General features: G+C 38.3%; 1 protein-coding gene across 1 annotated transcript in view; it reads right to left on the bottom strand.

Moving 5' to 3' along the window:
* tp53bp2a (tumor protein p53 binding protein, 2a) overlaps positions 1-6,884 on the bottom strand; it is a 75,858-nt gene extending 68,974 nt beyond the window's left edge. The window contains exons 1-2 of the mRNA XM_062058074.1: positions 6,728-6,884; positions 6,312-6,459 (exon numbers count right to left, since the gene is read on the bottom strand). Coding sequence (XP_061914058.1) covers positions 6,312-6,341 — 30 coding nt within the window. The 5' untranslated portion in view covers positions 6,342-6,459; positions 6,728-6,884. The remainder of the gene's footprint in view (positions 1-6,311; positions 6,460-6,727) is intronic.
* Positions 6,885-15,027: the final 8,143 nt, after the last annotated feature.

The following is a 15,027-nucleotide window of genomic DNA, read 5'->3' as shown; positions in this document are numbered from 1 at the left end:
CCCAAACCCACCCCAACCCCCTATTTACCGCCATCCCAGGCCAGCAATTACAGCACTGCATTCTCTTCAGCCTCCAGTCCCTTGGCCTGTACAAGGAGGGCCATGGGTTATACGGCTGTCGTTACCAGACAATACATGACATCAGTCTTGGCCATATAGATGCCATTTTGCCTTTTATCAGCTCGCAACCAGAGGCTGTATCTTATTTAAACACACATAAATAAATTCCACGCTGACGGCATCAAGGTAAACATGCCGGGCAATGAAACTTAATTCTTAAAGGGTGACAATCTTTATTGCCATCCACGCGGTGCCACACACTCGGCGATAACAAACGATGTGTAGGCGCAGCGGCGGCGAGGTCATTTGCCAGCAGAAGCCGTCCAGCAAACACTACCTTGTTGCCCTTCTCTGATTGAGCTGTTTTACCGGAAATCCCAGTTTGAGAGGAAAATGTAATCCTTACAAATCCACGGCATGTGAGTTTACTTAAGGTTTTGCACCAGGTATCTTTCTAAATTGAGTTAACAGACAATGTTTATACAATCCAGTGTTTCTTATAAATTAATGTAACAAATACACATATTGCTCTGGTTTTATTGGAAACTAATATGAAAGCAAACATCCCTCTTCTCAACAAGCAGCGGATTTGCATAATTTTGGACTCAATTAAAGTAAAATATACTTTTTTTGCATTTTGATATAGGTTTTTCTATCTTTATCACAAGATCACAACAGAATTTAAGGACACTTTTCTATGATGACAGATTTGTGAATAATTATTTTATATTTAACAGCAAAATACAGTATTTTCCGCACTATAAGGCGCACCTTCAATGAATGGCCTATTTTAAAACGTTGTTCATATATAAGGCGCACCGCATTATAAGGCGCACTGCATAGAATAGGCGCTACAGTAGAGGCTGGGGTTACGTTATGCATCCTGTAGTTGCTAGACCTGTTGTGGCTCAATATTGGTCCATATATAAGGCGCACCGGATTATAAGGCGCACTGTCAGCTTTTGAGAAAATTGGAGGTTTTTAGGTGCGCCTTATAGTGCGAAAAATACGGTACTCAAATCTAATTTACCCTATTCACATGAGAACATGTCATTTCTGTCTCTACTAGTATTGTCCCGATACCAATATTTAAAGGTTTTTCGATACTTCTCGGTACTTTTCTAAATAAAGGGGACCACAAAAAATTGCATTATTGGCTTTATTTTAACAAAAAATCTTACAGTACATTAAACATGTTTCTTACAGCAAGTTTGCCCTTAAATAAAATAGTGAACATACTAGACAACTTGTCTTTTAGTAGTAAGTAAGTAAAAAAATCCTAATTTAGTCCATTCTATTATTTTGTCAAAATTATTAAGGACAAGTGGTAGAAAATGAATTAATAGTCTACTTGTTCATTTACTGTTAATATCTGCTTACTTTCTATTTCAATATGTTCTATCTACACTTCTGTTAACATGTAACAATCACTTATTCTTCTGTTGTTTGGATACTTTACATTAGTTTTGGATGATACCACAAATTTGGGTATCAATCCGATACCAAAGTCGCTACAAGATCTTACATTGAGTTTATAACAACCCTAGTCTCTACACACACACACACACACACATACATACATACATACATACATACATATATATATATATATATACATACATACATACATATATATATATATATATATATATATATATATATATATATATATATATATATATATATATATATATATATATATATATATATATGCCTGCATGTTTAGTATTTTTCATCTGCTCCATGTACTGTACCTTGTGCTGAAGAGCAATCGCACTAGTGAAATTATTATATTTTGACTTTGTGGGGGTATTTTGCAGTCTTTCAAGTCAAGTGCTTTTGTAAGAAGAAACTGTGGAGTGGACTAACGATTGCAGTACAGTCGACTAGGCAGCGCACATGCACTTGTTTCTATCTGTGTACGGCAGGGGTGGGCAATTAATTTTTACCGGGGGCCGCATGAGCTACCCGAGCACTGCTGGAGGGCCACATCGACAATATTTCAATTAAATTTTGCTCAATATTATTTTTGATATATACCGTAAGATAAATAATAATAATAATAATAATAATAATAGTAATACTTCAACATAGTGTGTGTAACAGCATTCCATTACTAATATATATAAATTAACATTAATAATAAATGACAGTAAAATAAGCACACGTATGACTGAGGAGTCATAGTGTAACTTTGTGTGGTGTTTGAGTTGTCCGACTTTTTGTGTGGCCTTAAACGCACCAGTGGTTTAGTGCTATGCGTGTTGGTGACAGATGACAAGTTGGTTTTGGCCTGGTTTGTACGGCAGAAAATGACTAGTTTTTCGAGTTAGAATTGTTTTACTCATGTTTTTGGTGTGGTTATGTCCGAATATAAACAGTTTTGTTCAATAAAGTGATCGATATAATTCCTGTCCTCGAAGCATCTCGATAGACGTTACAATAATTGAACGGTGTTCAATTGAACGGTGTTGACGAACACCATTAGGGCCGCTTGTTGTCACTGTCACTCAAAGTTGCATTGCAAAATTCCATAGAATAAATATGTTTATTTTGTTTATAATTCAGATGGGATTTGATTTGGTGCGCGGCATATACTTGCTGCGCGCAGCAGACGCTTGAACAGTGCGCAATTGCGCAGGCACGCGCCTTAGGTGAGGGGACGTTGCTTTGCAGTTCATGTGTTGTTGAAAACACGCCATTCCTCATCAACTTTTCTCTTTTTGGCGTCTCGGGTGTAAACCGTGCATCACTTGTCGCTGCATGTGCACCTTCACTCGCAGGTTACACACGGACACACGCCCATAAATAATACTTTTCAAAATAAAAGCAGCACAGTTGTATTGCGCGCAGGACATAGATGTTTTTTCAACTTTATTTTGTAATTGCAGTTGTTCACATTCACTCACAATCACGCATACGTCCACACGGAAGTAATACAAATAACGATTTTCAAAACAAAAGCAGCACCGTTGTATTGCACACTCGACATAGATACTTTTTTAAATTTATTTTGTAATTTATAATTGGCCTCACGCGGGCCGGACAGGGACGCACAAAGGGCCGGATGCGGCCCGCGGGCCGCAGAATGCCCAGGTCTGGTGTACGGCTTATCAGAGCGATCCCAAACATGGCATCCTGCAATCACATAATTAGATATGTGACGACGTCAGTGCGAGGCATAAGACACTTGTCGGTCGAGCTGCAGACGAGTTTGGCCAAAAATATATTATGGATTTTTGTTTTTCTGAATAACTAAATTTCTGATTACAATTTAGATTGTTGAGTAAAAACTACAAAAGACACCCGACGGGTGAGAGTCATTGATGTCATTATGGTGTTTGTAATAACATGGGCTAAAGAAAAGGCTAAAGAAACATTATCCATACATTTAAAGACAAATCTCTGTGTCTTCATTCATTATTTCTTTCAACATTTCCGCTTTTCCTCACTGCATTATCTTTGATACATTTAGTTTTGTTTACTTTATTTCTGCGTCTTAGAGGTCCATAAAAAGGGATGTGTTCCACAAATGGAACACATAGGAGAAATATAATCTTAGAAGGAGAAATATAATCTTAGAGAAAAATGTAATTCAGAACATTTGTACACACATACAACACTTAAGACCTTCAGTATATCAGTATGTGGAATTAAATTATGGAATGGATTAACCAAAGAAATCATACAATGTACTAATATGATCCACTTCAAGAAACTCTTCAAACTTAAAGTGTTTACAAAATACAAAGAAGAAGAACCATGACAAACATTCTGAATTTATTTCATCCATCCATTCATTTTCTAGATAATCTTACTTATCTCACCATATGAAATGAAATATAACTTACTTCACCAATTATTATTTATTTGTTGTTATTATTACTTATGGAGTATATTGTGAATAAATTGAGAACAGAAGTTTTAGCAACTGCTATGTAAAGGAAAAGAGGTAGGATTAAATAATCTCTGCTTCTTCCTACTCCTTTTCGAACATGTTGAATAGAGAAACCGGAAATTGTGATGCATCATGTTGCATGCATGCATGTTTGAAATAAACTCAAACAAAGGACCTCTGGGCCACACTTCGAATATCACTTCTTTACATTATGCACCAGGAAAGCAAAGTGTCCAAGTTCTTAGCACTTATGGATGAGGTTTTTTCTATGTGTTGGTATGATATTTTGGTGTTGTTTACTTGAGTGATATTGCCATTATATTGTAGTCTACACGTATCTCTTATGTGTGACTGCCATCTACTGATCACACTTATCATTACACCATGTACCAAATAAAATAGCTCCGAGGTCGGTAAGCACAACCAAAATTATTCCGTACATTACGCGCACCGGGTTATAAGGCGCACTGTCGAGTTTTGAGAAAATGAAAAGGATTTTAAGTGCACCTTATAGTCCGGAAAATACAGTAATTTACACAGGGGAAGTCTCGCCTCTTACTACCTCAGAAGCCGGAAAACTACCTGGCCCACTTCGGCCTTCTCATTCAGTGTCATTACCACAGAAGAGCAAAAACCCAAGACATTTTTACAGGCAGTGTGTAATGACATTGGTGCAAAACATCAATATGGAATATTTAACGTAAATTACTGCACTATCAATCCAACAACCACAAGAAGCCTTACAGCCACACTCTCGTTTCCTTGCAAGAAGCCCTTGACAACAAATCTCCCACGGACATTTATATTAAGCACTTAACAGCAAAGCAAAGACAACACTGCAGCAAAATGCACTGGACCCTTCATGATTATGACAATAATGCTGGCAAGGTTGTGAACAAGATAGAGCGGATTATATTTTGCATGACATTGCACTGTAGACCAATGTTTTTCACCCACTGTGCCGTGAGATACAGTCTGGTGTGCCGTGGGAGTTTATGTAATTTCACCTAATTGGGTTAAAAATATTTTTTGCAAACCAGTAATTCCATTCATCCATCCATCCATTTTCTACCGCTTGTCCCTAAGGGGACAAACCAGTAATTATAATCCGCAAATGTGCCATTGTTGAGTGTCTGTGCTGTCTAGAGCTCGGCAGAGTAACCATGTAATTCTCTTCCATATCAGTAGTTGGCAGCAGGTAGCTAATTGCTTTGTAGATGTCGGGAACATGGGTTGTTGTGATCACAATATGCGGGAGGCAGCGTGTAAGTAAAAAGGTATCTAACACGTAAACCAAAAATAAACAAAAGGCATTGACGCTTGGGGATGGCTATGCAAAACGAAACTAAAACTGAACTGGCTGCAAAGTAAACAAAAAACAGAATGCTGGACGACAGCAAAGACTTACAGCGTGTGGAGCAGACGGCGTCCACAAAGTACATCCGTACATGACATGACAATCAACAATGTCCCCACAAAGAAGGATAGCGTACGCACAACTTAAGTAGTCTTGATTGCGAAAACAAAGCAGGTGCGGGGAATAGCGTTCAAGGAATACATGAAACTGCTACAGGAAAATACCAACAAAAGGAGGAAACGCCACCAAAATAGGAGCGCAAGACAATAACTAAAACACTACACAGGAAAACACCAAAAAACTCTTAAGTCGTGGCGTGATGTGACAGGTCGTGACAGTACACCTACTTTGAGACAAGAGCTATAGTGATGCATGGTTGGTTATGGTTTGAATTCATATCCAACGATTGCAAGAACGACTTTTTACTGTCAATATCAGCTGCTGAGTTTAATTTTTTTATATTTTCGGCTGCGCCTCCGCATTTTTTCACTGAAAAAAATGTGCCTCGGCTCAGAAAAGGTTGAAAAACACTGCTGTAGACACTGGTCAAACTGATACATTCACTTAAACACAACATTAGCATTTTACAGAGGTTTTGATTGACACTCTGAGAGAAGTACTAATCTAACAATGTGTCTATTATTGGGCTTGTGTGTTGCAGAGGAGTACAATTGCCTTATTTTGCAACAATAAAAGGCAAAACATTCTGATACAGCTCTTGGTGTGCTATTACGTAATTGTGTCGGGTACATATATCCTACATGCAATATGGCAAAGTCAACATTATGTCACAAAACAAATAGATAACGTCACATACAGTAGATAGGCACACAGGAGTGGAACAGTGCTACACCAATAGTAGCTGGCAACTCAAACCTGTGTTTACAGTCAGCAGATTCGCCACGTCTTATGCATTCAATAACATTGTAGGTGTGCTTAAATAATCCAAAAGGCAAATACTGCGAATAAATGTGAAGTTTAAAGTCTTGAACTCACCGGCATCATTTTTTTAGCTTCGTACCGCATTTAGCTAACAATCTGGCATGAATCCGCACGACTGGCAGTTTCGACGAAAGCGGAGCGACTTTAATCCCACAGCCCGTGAAGGCGACTTTCTCCTGCCTGGCTGGATCGATCCTTCGTCCTACCATAAAAACACACACACACAACAACAAATTATATGTATAATATAATCAAAAACACTTAATCGCGACGGGACCTGTTGCAAACAATAAACAAGGCCTATGAAAGTTTCCGCTGTAGTTTGACGTCGCATCGCTTAACAAGTTTGCGCACATTCGTTACCGTAACAACAATACGCTTTAAAAACAACGTGTGTTCGATTTAGCAACACGCTACACGTTACTGAAAACATTTGTGGTTATAGCATGGATGTTTTATAATTTGCTTACCCGAAAGAAGGCGAAGGTAAAGAGGCGTAAACTCCGCTGGTGGATGGCGATGCTTGTTAGCCCGCAGCCGATCCCAGAGTGACGTAAAGGGAGGGGGGAAGAGGAGGAGGCCACTGTGGAATTCTAGCTCCGCCCCCTTCTCAGCTCCGTAACAGCTCCCTCTACCGGTTGTGTGTATTGCTACATAATGAAAACAAACATAATATGTAACAAAAAATACAGACTTTTAGAAATATTCGCAAGGTTTCTGAACTTAGATTTTTAGGAGTGATACTGGAGTCTGACATGGAAATCTCATATTGCACATGTACGGAAAAAGATGTCTAAGAGTATTTTTTATATTAAACAAGGTAAAATATGTGTTAGATTATAGGGCAATGCATATATTGTATTGTGCACTTACATTGCCATATATCAGCTACTGTGTGGAAATGTGGGGGAACACATAAGAGTAACATAAAGGCTGGTATCAGACAGGGACACGTCACAGGTGGAGAAAATCCTCAGTGCTGAACTCTGTAGAACTTGCACCTGGCTCGCTGACAACAAGCTATCCATACACTTGGGTAAAACGGAATCCATTCTGTTCAGGGACGTGCACATGATTATAGAGGGGCAGGGGCTCAAAGTCAGAAAAGGGCAGGACATTTTTTTTTGGTCCTTTACACAATATGGAAATTAATGTAAAATTAAATTTGCTAATAGGAAGCTAACTACTTAGTTGTGTGTCCTTTGTAGGTAAAAGTGATTGCCATTTCTTTTGTGTCAACAAATTATTGTCATAATGAGTTAATTCACATTATCATAGGCTTGGAAGACATGAAAAGCAACAAAACACTGGTTTATTATTAGGCTATTTATTGTTAAAGATAAGCACTTTAATATTGAACATTGAACAGTGCAACATGAACTTTGAAAAAAAAATACAAAAATAAATACCCAAATGGAAAAAACTTCAATGTGAAAATCTGTCCTTCTTCCCTTAACTTGATGAAATTACCATCAAGTTGTAACTTATGGTCTTTCTCACTTAATACTCAGACTAAACAACTGAAACGCAATACAGGGCCAAAAATATGGACCAGGGGCCAGTAGAGTGCTGTAGGATGGAGGCCATCCATACCCCAATATGCTCCTCAATGTAAATGCAGGGCTTCCATGAAATGCTATGAAATCATCAATTTTAGCCATGCATTAAGAGGTCTGCTACCCTTAGCTGCTTCCTGGCGCTCCTTCTCCTTCCTTTTCTGTATCCTTTCTTTTTTTGGCATTGTGCTGCAGGCATAATCAACATGAATCAAGTTTAAATACAGATGGTAATATTCCTAACACATAACCTACATCTTATATCCCCAGAATGCTGAAATTATTATTATTATTAATAATAATAATAATAATAATAATCATTATTATTATCATTATTATTATTCTTATTATTGTTATTATTATCATTATTATCATCCATCCATTCATTTTCTACCGCTTGTCCCTTTCGGGGTCACGGGGGGTGCTGGAGCCTATCTCAGCTGCATTCGGGCGGAAGGCGGGGTACACCCTGGACAAGTCGCCACCTCATCGCAGGGCCAACAAAGATAGACAGACAACATTCATTATTTTGTTAACCCACACAGTAATAGCAAAGTCACAATAAACTTTATATCTAAACCTCTACTGTGAGAGAAATGTGATCCGCCGTAAATACAGTGCATTTTATTTTGAAAATTAACCCGGTGTTTTATTTTGTATTTTGTACACTACTTCCTGTCCCGCACGCTCCGCTCTGCTCTGTGAGGAATTGATGTGCCGTGCTCAATTGATGCGCCGTGCTACGACGTCCGGCAAAAACAGAAGCTGACACATTGAATAATAGAATAATACAGCGTTTTTCTGAAATATTACCCATATTAGATGCTGAATAAGTGGACGGCGACTAGACCATAACATAACTCACAGGTTCAAGTTGCTCCACTGTCACGTCTCCGGCTCAGGGGCACAGTTGGCTCTCTCTCTCCTCACTCACTCACCCTCTCTCTCTCTGGCGGAAGCGGCAGGCTCAAACAACCCCGTATTACAAGAAAACGTGGAGGGGTTTTTTTTTTGGTTTTTTTTTTTTACATCCCTGACAGGAATTTATTAATGTTGTTTAAAGAAAAAAAAAAGAAGAAAAAAAACACACACACACACACACAGGCAGAGGGCACTTTTTAAGACGAGGCAAAAAAGAGCAGGGGCTCAAGCACCCATAGGGCCCTTTGTGTGCACGTGCCTGATCCTGTTTGGGTCCCACATCAACCTTCAGAAAGTCAATGACTTCACTATAAAAGTGGGTGACATTGTTATCACCAGGAAAGATGAGGTCACCTACCTAGGTTCCATTCTAGAGGCTAATCTTTCCTGTGATATAATGGCAACTAAGGTAATCAAAAAGGTCAACCAACGAACTAGATTTCTCTATAGAATCTCCTCTCTGGTGAACAAAAGCACCATGAGGATTCTGGCGGGAACTCTCGTTCAACCCTTTTTCGATTACGCATGCACCTCCTGGTACCCCAGCACCTCCAAAACCCTCAAATCTAAATTCCAAACATCCCAGCACAAGCTAGTCAGGTTACTTCTAGGCCTCCACCCCAGATCCCCCCTCACTCCTACCCACTTCTCCAAAGTGGGCTGGCTCAAGGTGGAGGACAGAGTTAAACAACTTGCACTGAGCCTAGTCTATAAAATCCGCTACACCTCCCTGATACCGAAGTACATGTCAAACTACTTCCTCAACGTAAATGACCGCCATAACCACAACACCAGGGGGAGCTCCACTAACCACGTTAAACCCAGATTCCGATCTAACAAAGGTCTTAACTCATTCTCTTTCTATGCCACATCAATGTGGAATGCGCTCCCAACAGGTTTAAAAGAAAGGGCATCTCTATCCTCCTTCAAAACCGCAATAAAAGTTCACCTCCAGGCAGCTACAACCCTAAACTAACACCCTCCCCGGATTGTTAATAATCAAATGCAGATACTTTTTCTTATGCCTTCTGATCTCTCTCTCTCTCTCTCTCTCTCTCTCTCTCTCTCTCTCTCTCTCTCTCTCTCTCTCTCTCTCTCTCTCTCTCTCTCTCTCTCTCTATGTCCACTACTTTCTGTACATATCCTACCAAGTCAGACCTACACTGTTCCAATATCCATTTCTCTGTTCTCAATTGTTGATGACTGATGATAACAACCAAACGTAACCCCCCCGCCCCCCTCCACACCCCAGATTGTAAATAATATAAATAATTCAATGTGATTATCTTGTGTGATGACTGTATTATGATGATAGTATATATCTGATAGTATATATCTGTATCATGAATCAATTTAAGTGGACCCAGACTTAAACAAGTTGAACAATTTATTCGGGTGTTACCATTTAGTGGTCAATTGTACGGAATATGTACTTCACTGTGCAATCTACTAATAAAAGTCTCAATCAATCAATCAATCAACTACAGAAAAGAGCTACAAGGATTATTCATAAAGTAGATTACTTAGAACACACTAACATATTATTTATTAATTCTGGTTTATTGAAACTCCAGGAGCTAGTAAAGTTACAGACATTATGTGTTATGTTTAAGGCTAAAATTAAAACATTACCAGCAAATTTACAAAAATTGTTTGTCATCACTTCTGAGAATACAGAGCGTAGAAGACTAGGTCATTTCAAACATCAGTATTCAAGGACAACTTTTAAAAAAAATGTGTATATCAGTGGTGGGGGTTAAACTATGGAATTCTCTTTACAATGAGAGAAAAGACTGTAAAAATATATTCCAATTGAAAAAAATATATAAAGACAGAACAGTAAGATCATATGGACAGCCATAAGTGTTTACATTTAGCTTTATATTGATTATTTTACTTGTTTTTTTGTCTGGTTTTGTATTTGTTTTGTAACATCCCGTGAGGTGTATATTACTTTTTTTCGTTCGGTTTGTACTTCATGAAGTTTTGCCCTTGTTGTGTTTTTTTTGTGTGTTTTTTGTTTGTTTTCATTATATTTGGATATATTTGTTTGGTTTGTATGATATCCATTAAGTAAGACTACGTATTATGTTAAAGGGGGCAGGAAAATATAAGATTTTTCTTCATCCTGCTCCTTCTCAGGCATTGGTGTGTAAATGTGTGTTTAGTTGCTGAGGTTTAATTGTCTATGGATCAAAGATGCACATCAATGAAGGAGATAAATTTAAAAAAATGAAATGAAAATGAAATGAAGATAAGCCACACACGTTTTACAGTGGCGGGCCGTGCGTTTCCTACCTAGGCCTTCAGTGTTGTCCGACTTCAATGATTACCTCTCAAAATACCATCATTTATGTCACCACATTACCATTGTTGGATAAATACTATACAGAAACGCATTTACTGGCCATTGTCAGTGTACAAAAAAAAAGTTATTTTCTGGCGCTTTTAAAAATCTATAAACCCTCATCAGCAATTAAAACATATCTTATGTTGTACTGTCAAAATTGAAAATCGCAAATAAAAAACATTTTAAACGTGAAAAAATAAAGAAATAAAATATCTGAACTAGAGATGTCGATAAATGCTTTAAAATGTAATATCGGAAATTATCGGTTTCGGTTTCAAAAAGTTTAATTTATGACTTTTTAAAACGCCGCTGTGTATACGGATGTACAGAGCGCCAATAAACCTTAAAGGCACTGCCTTTGCGTGCCGGCCCATTCACATAATATCTACGGCTTTTCACACACACAAGTGAATGCAAGCATACTTGGTCAACAGCCATACAGGTGACACCTGTATGAGGGTGACCATATAAACAACTTTAACACTGTTACAAATGTGTGCCACACTGTCAACCCACACCAAACAAGAATCCATCCATCCATTTTCTACCGCTTATTCCCTTCGGGGTCGCGGGGGGCGCTGGAGCCTATCTCAGCTACAATCGGGCGGAAGGCGGGGTACACCCTGGACAAGTCGCCACCTCATTGCAGGGCCAACACAGATAGACAGACAACATTCACACTCACATTCACACACTAGGGCCAATTTAGTGTTGCCAATCAACCTATCCCCAGGTGCATGAATGACAAACACATTTCGGGAGAACATCCGCACCGTAACACAACATAAACACAACAGAACAAATACCCAGAACCCCTTGCAGCACTAACTCTTCCGGGACGCTACAATATACACCCCCCGCTATCCCCCCCTTAACCTCAACCCCGCCCACCTCAACCTCCTCAAGCTCACTCAGGGAGAGCATGTCCCAAATTCCAAGCTGCTGTTTTGAGGCATGTTTAAAAAATAATGCACTTTGTGACTTCAATAATAAATATGGCAGTGCCATGTTGGCATTTTTTTCCATAACTTGAGTTGATTTATTTTGGAAAACCTTGTTACATTGTTTAATGCATCTAGCGGGGCATCACAACAAAATTAGGCATAAAATGTGTTAATTCCATGACTGTATATATCGGTATCGGTTGATATCGGAATCGGTAATTAAGAGTTGGACAATATCGGAATATCGGATATCGGCAAAAAAGCCATTATCGGACATCTCTAATCTGAACTATTATTTTCATAGCTGAGCAAGCTCCCGGGGGTTGGCCGACATCGTCTCACAAGATGTAGTTTCTCTTTAAATATTCTTCTTGAAAATGGCCTTGCAAATATATGTGTTGTCTTGTCTAATCATAAAAGATGCAGACGAGGCGTGTTGGCGGAGTTGAATGAATGAATGAATGAATGAAATAAGTTTATTTCGGCCATATAATCAACCTTCAACCAATAACCATTTTGTGTGACAGTACAGTACAAATTATACGGTATAGCTCGGTTGGTAGAGCGGCCGTGCCAGCAACTTGAGGGTTGCAGGTTCGATCCCCGCTTCCGCCATCCTAGTCACTGCCGTTGTGTCCTTGGGCAAGACACTTTACCCACCTGCTCCCAGTGCCACCCACACTGGTTTAAATGTAACTTAGATATTGGGTTTCACAATGTAAAGCGCTTTGAGTCACTTGAGAAAAAGCGCTATATAAATGTAATTCACTTCACTTCACTTCACTACATATATAACAATCATACACATTTACACACAAAAAGAAAAGAAAAGAAAAAGCAAAAAAAAAGAGTTCTTAAAGTTTACTCCACAAGGTGCTCATCAAAAACATCCCGCTGCCGGCATGGCTAAACGGGGCTACTGCGCATTCTCTTAACTACTGTGGCATGCTGGGTAATGGAGTTCTTATGTTACCTGGCTCATAATATCACTATATATATCTGCTTAGGCCATCTAGAAGGCCTTACTGACAACAACGTGTGATCTGATTGGCTATCGCAACTGTCTATCACCTGTATGTCACCATGCACTGCCCGCATTGGTGAATCTGAAGGCCTCTGGCAGATTTGGTACAGCATGGCAACAAGCTAGCTGAATTCTGATTGGATAAAAACTCTATGAACAAAAAACAACAACACTGGAAGGAGCATAATATGACATGAAGAGAATATGAATACTTTTAGATATTTTTTATATATATATATATATATATATATATATATATATATATATATATATATATATATATATATATATATAATTTTAATTTTTTATTTTTTTTTACCTGGGACTTCCTGCGGGCTGGATTTCGGACGCTGGCAGGCCATATCCAGCCCCCGGGCCGTAGTTTGGGGACCCTTGCACTAGGTAAAGTGGTATGCATGCCACAGTTTGAGAATCCCTGCGTTACGGTATCTATCTATTCATCAGTGCAATTAAATTGTGTCCGTTTTTAAAAAAAACTATAATTTTACCATTAAAATAACACTGTGACAACCGACGCCATAACGTGTGTGACAACCCGTGTCTTTGATAGTTTATTACCTTTTTGTGAAAATGAGAAGGAAATAGGCAGTGTTTCAAGCCAACAACCTCAAATATATGTAGGAATAATAACTTTAAATATGTTTTAAAGATGAGCAATTCACATAAAAAGTAAAACGTGTGACAACTAACCCCGTTCTCCGCTACTGCGGTGGTGTCGAGAGAAATTCCCTGTTTTGCATCAAACTCACAGTGTGCCCTCGTCGTTATGGACGATCTTTACACACAACTACAACTCCCAGCTAATGCCATTCTACGGCAAGCCAAAGGGCCCGACAAACACACTGGCAAATTTGGTGCACGTTGGCTAAAGCCTTTGAGGCCCTCAGAAAATGGCTCTCCAAGTACCACCATAATGACCAACATTAAAAATACAGTAGCGTAATAGGCCCAAGTAATCATTAAAAAACAAGGCAGATGTTTTATTTAACAAGTAATATTTTTGGTGACTGTAACATTACACACAGTTTTAACAGCAACACTGTGTTCAAACATAGGAAAATAAAACACTGATTACTTAATTTAAGTCATTCTTTGGCATGCCACTAGATAAAGCCCGCGTAGTGCCACAGTTTGAGAATCCCTACATTAAAAACCTCTAAAGGCTTTGTGTCCACATTCGTGGACAGCACCTTTTAGCTCTTATTTCCAAAATTGTGTACACTGCAGAATTGGGGTCTTATGGCCGCTTATGTGGACACTTATACTGCCATATGGTGGTGTCAGAAGAGTATAACATACAATGGAATTTGGAAAAAAAAGTGTAAAAATAAGAATTAGCATGTCACTAACAGTGTTGGGTTAGTTTACTGAAAACCAGTAACTAACCCAATGTTTAGTGAAGTAACTTGTACTTCACTAAACATGAAGTTTGTGTACTTATGGACTAAGTACATCATATCAAAAGATGATTTTTAGTAGAGATATTATAGATGTGGAGATATTATCGGCCGATAAATGCTTTAAAAATGTAATATCGGAAATTATCGGTATCGTTTTTTTTATTATCGGTATTGTTTTTTTGTTGTTGTTGTTTTTTTTTTTTTTTATTAAATCAACATAAAAAACACAAGATGCACTTACAATTAGTGCACCAACCCAAATAACCTCCCTCCCCCATTTACACTCATTCACACAAAAGGGTTGTTTCTTTCTGTTATTAATATTCTGGTTCCTACATTATATATCAATATATATCAATACAGTCTGCAAGGGATACAGTCCGTAAGCACACATGATTGTGCGTGCTGCTGGTCCACTATTTTCATTAGTTACTAATTTCTATGTAACTGTTTTTATATTGTTTTACTTTATTTTTTATTCAAGAAAATTTTTTTAATTTATTTATCTTATTTTATTTTATACATTTTTTTAAAAAAGGACCTTATCTTCACCA

The sequence above is a fragment of the Entelurus aequoreus genome, linkage group LG09 (genome assembly GCF_033978785.1).
Source record: "Entelurus aequoreus isolate RoL-2023_Sb linkage group LG09, RoL_Eaeq_v1.1, whole genome shotgun sequence".
Taxonomy (NCBI): Eukaryota; Metazoa; Chordata; class Actinopteri; order Syngnathiformes; family Syngnathidae; genus Entelurus; species Entelurus aequoreus.
This window is presented reverse-complemented; position numbering and strand designations above follow the sequence as displayed.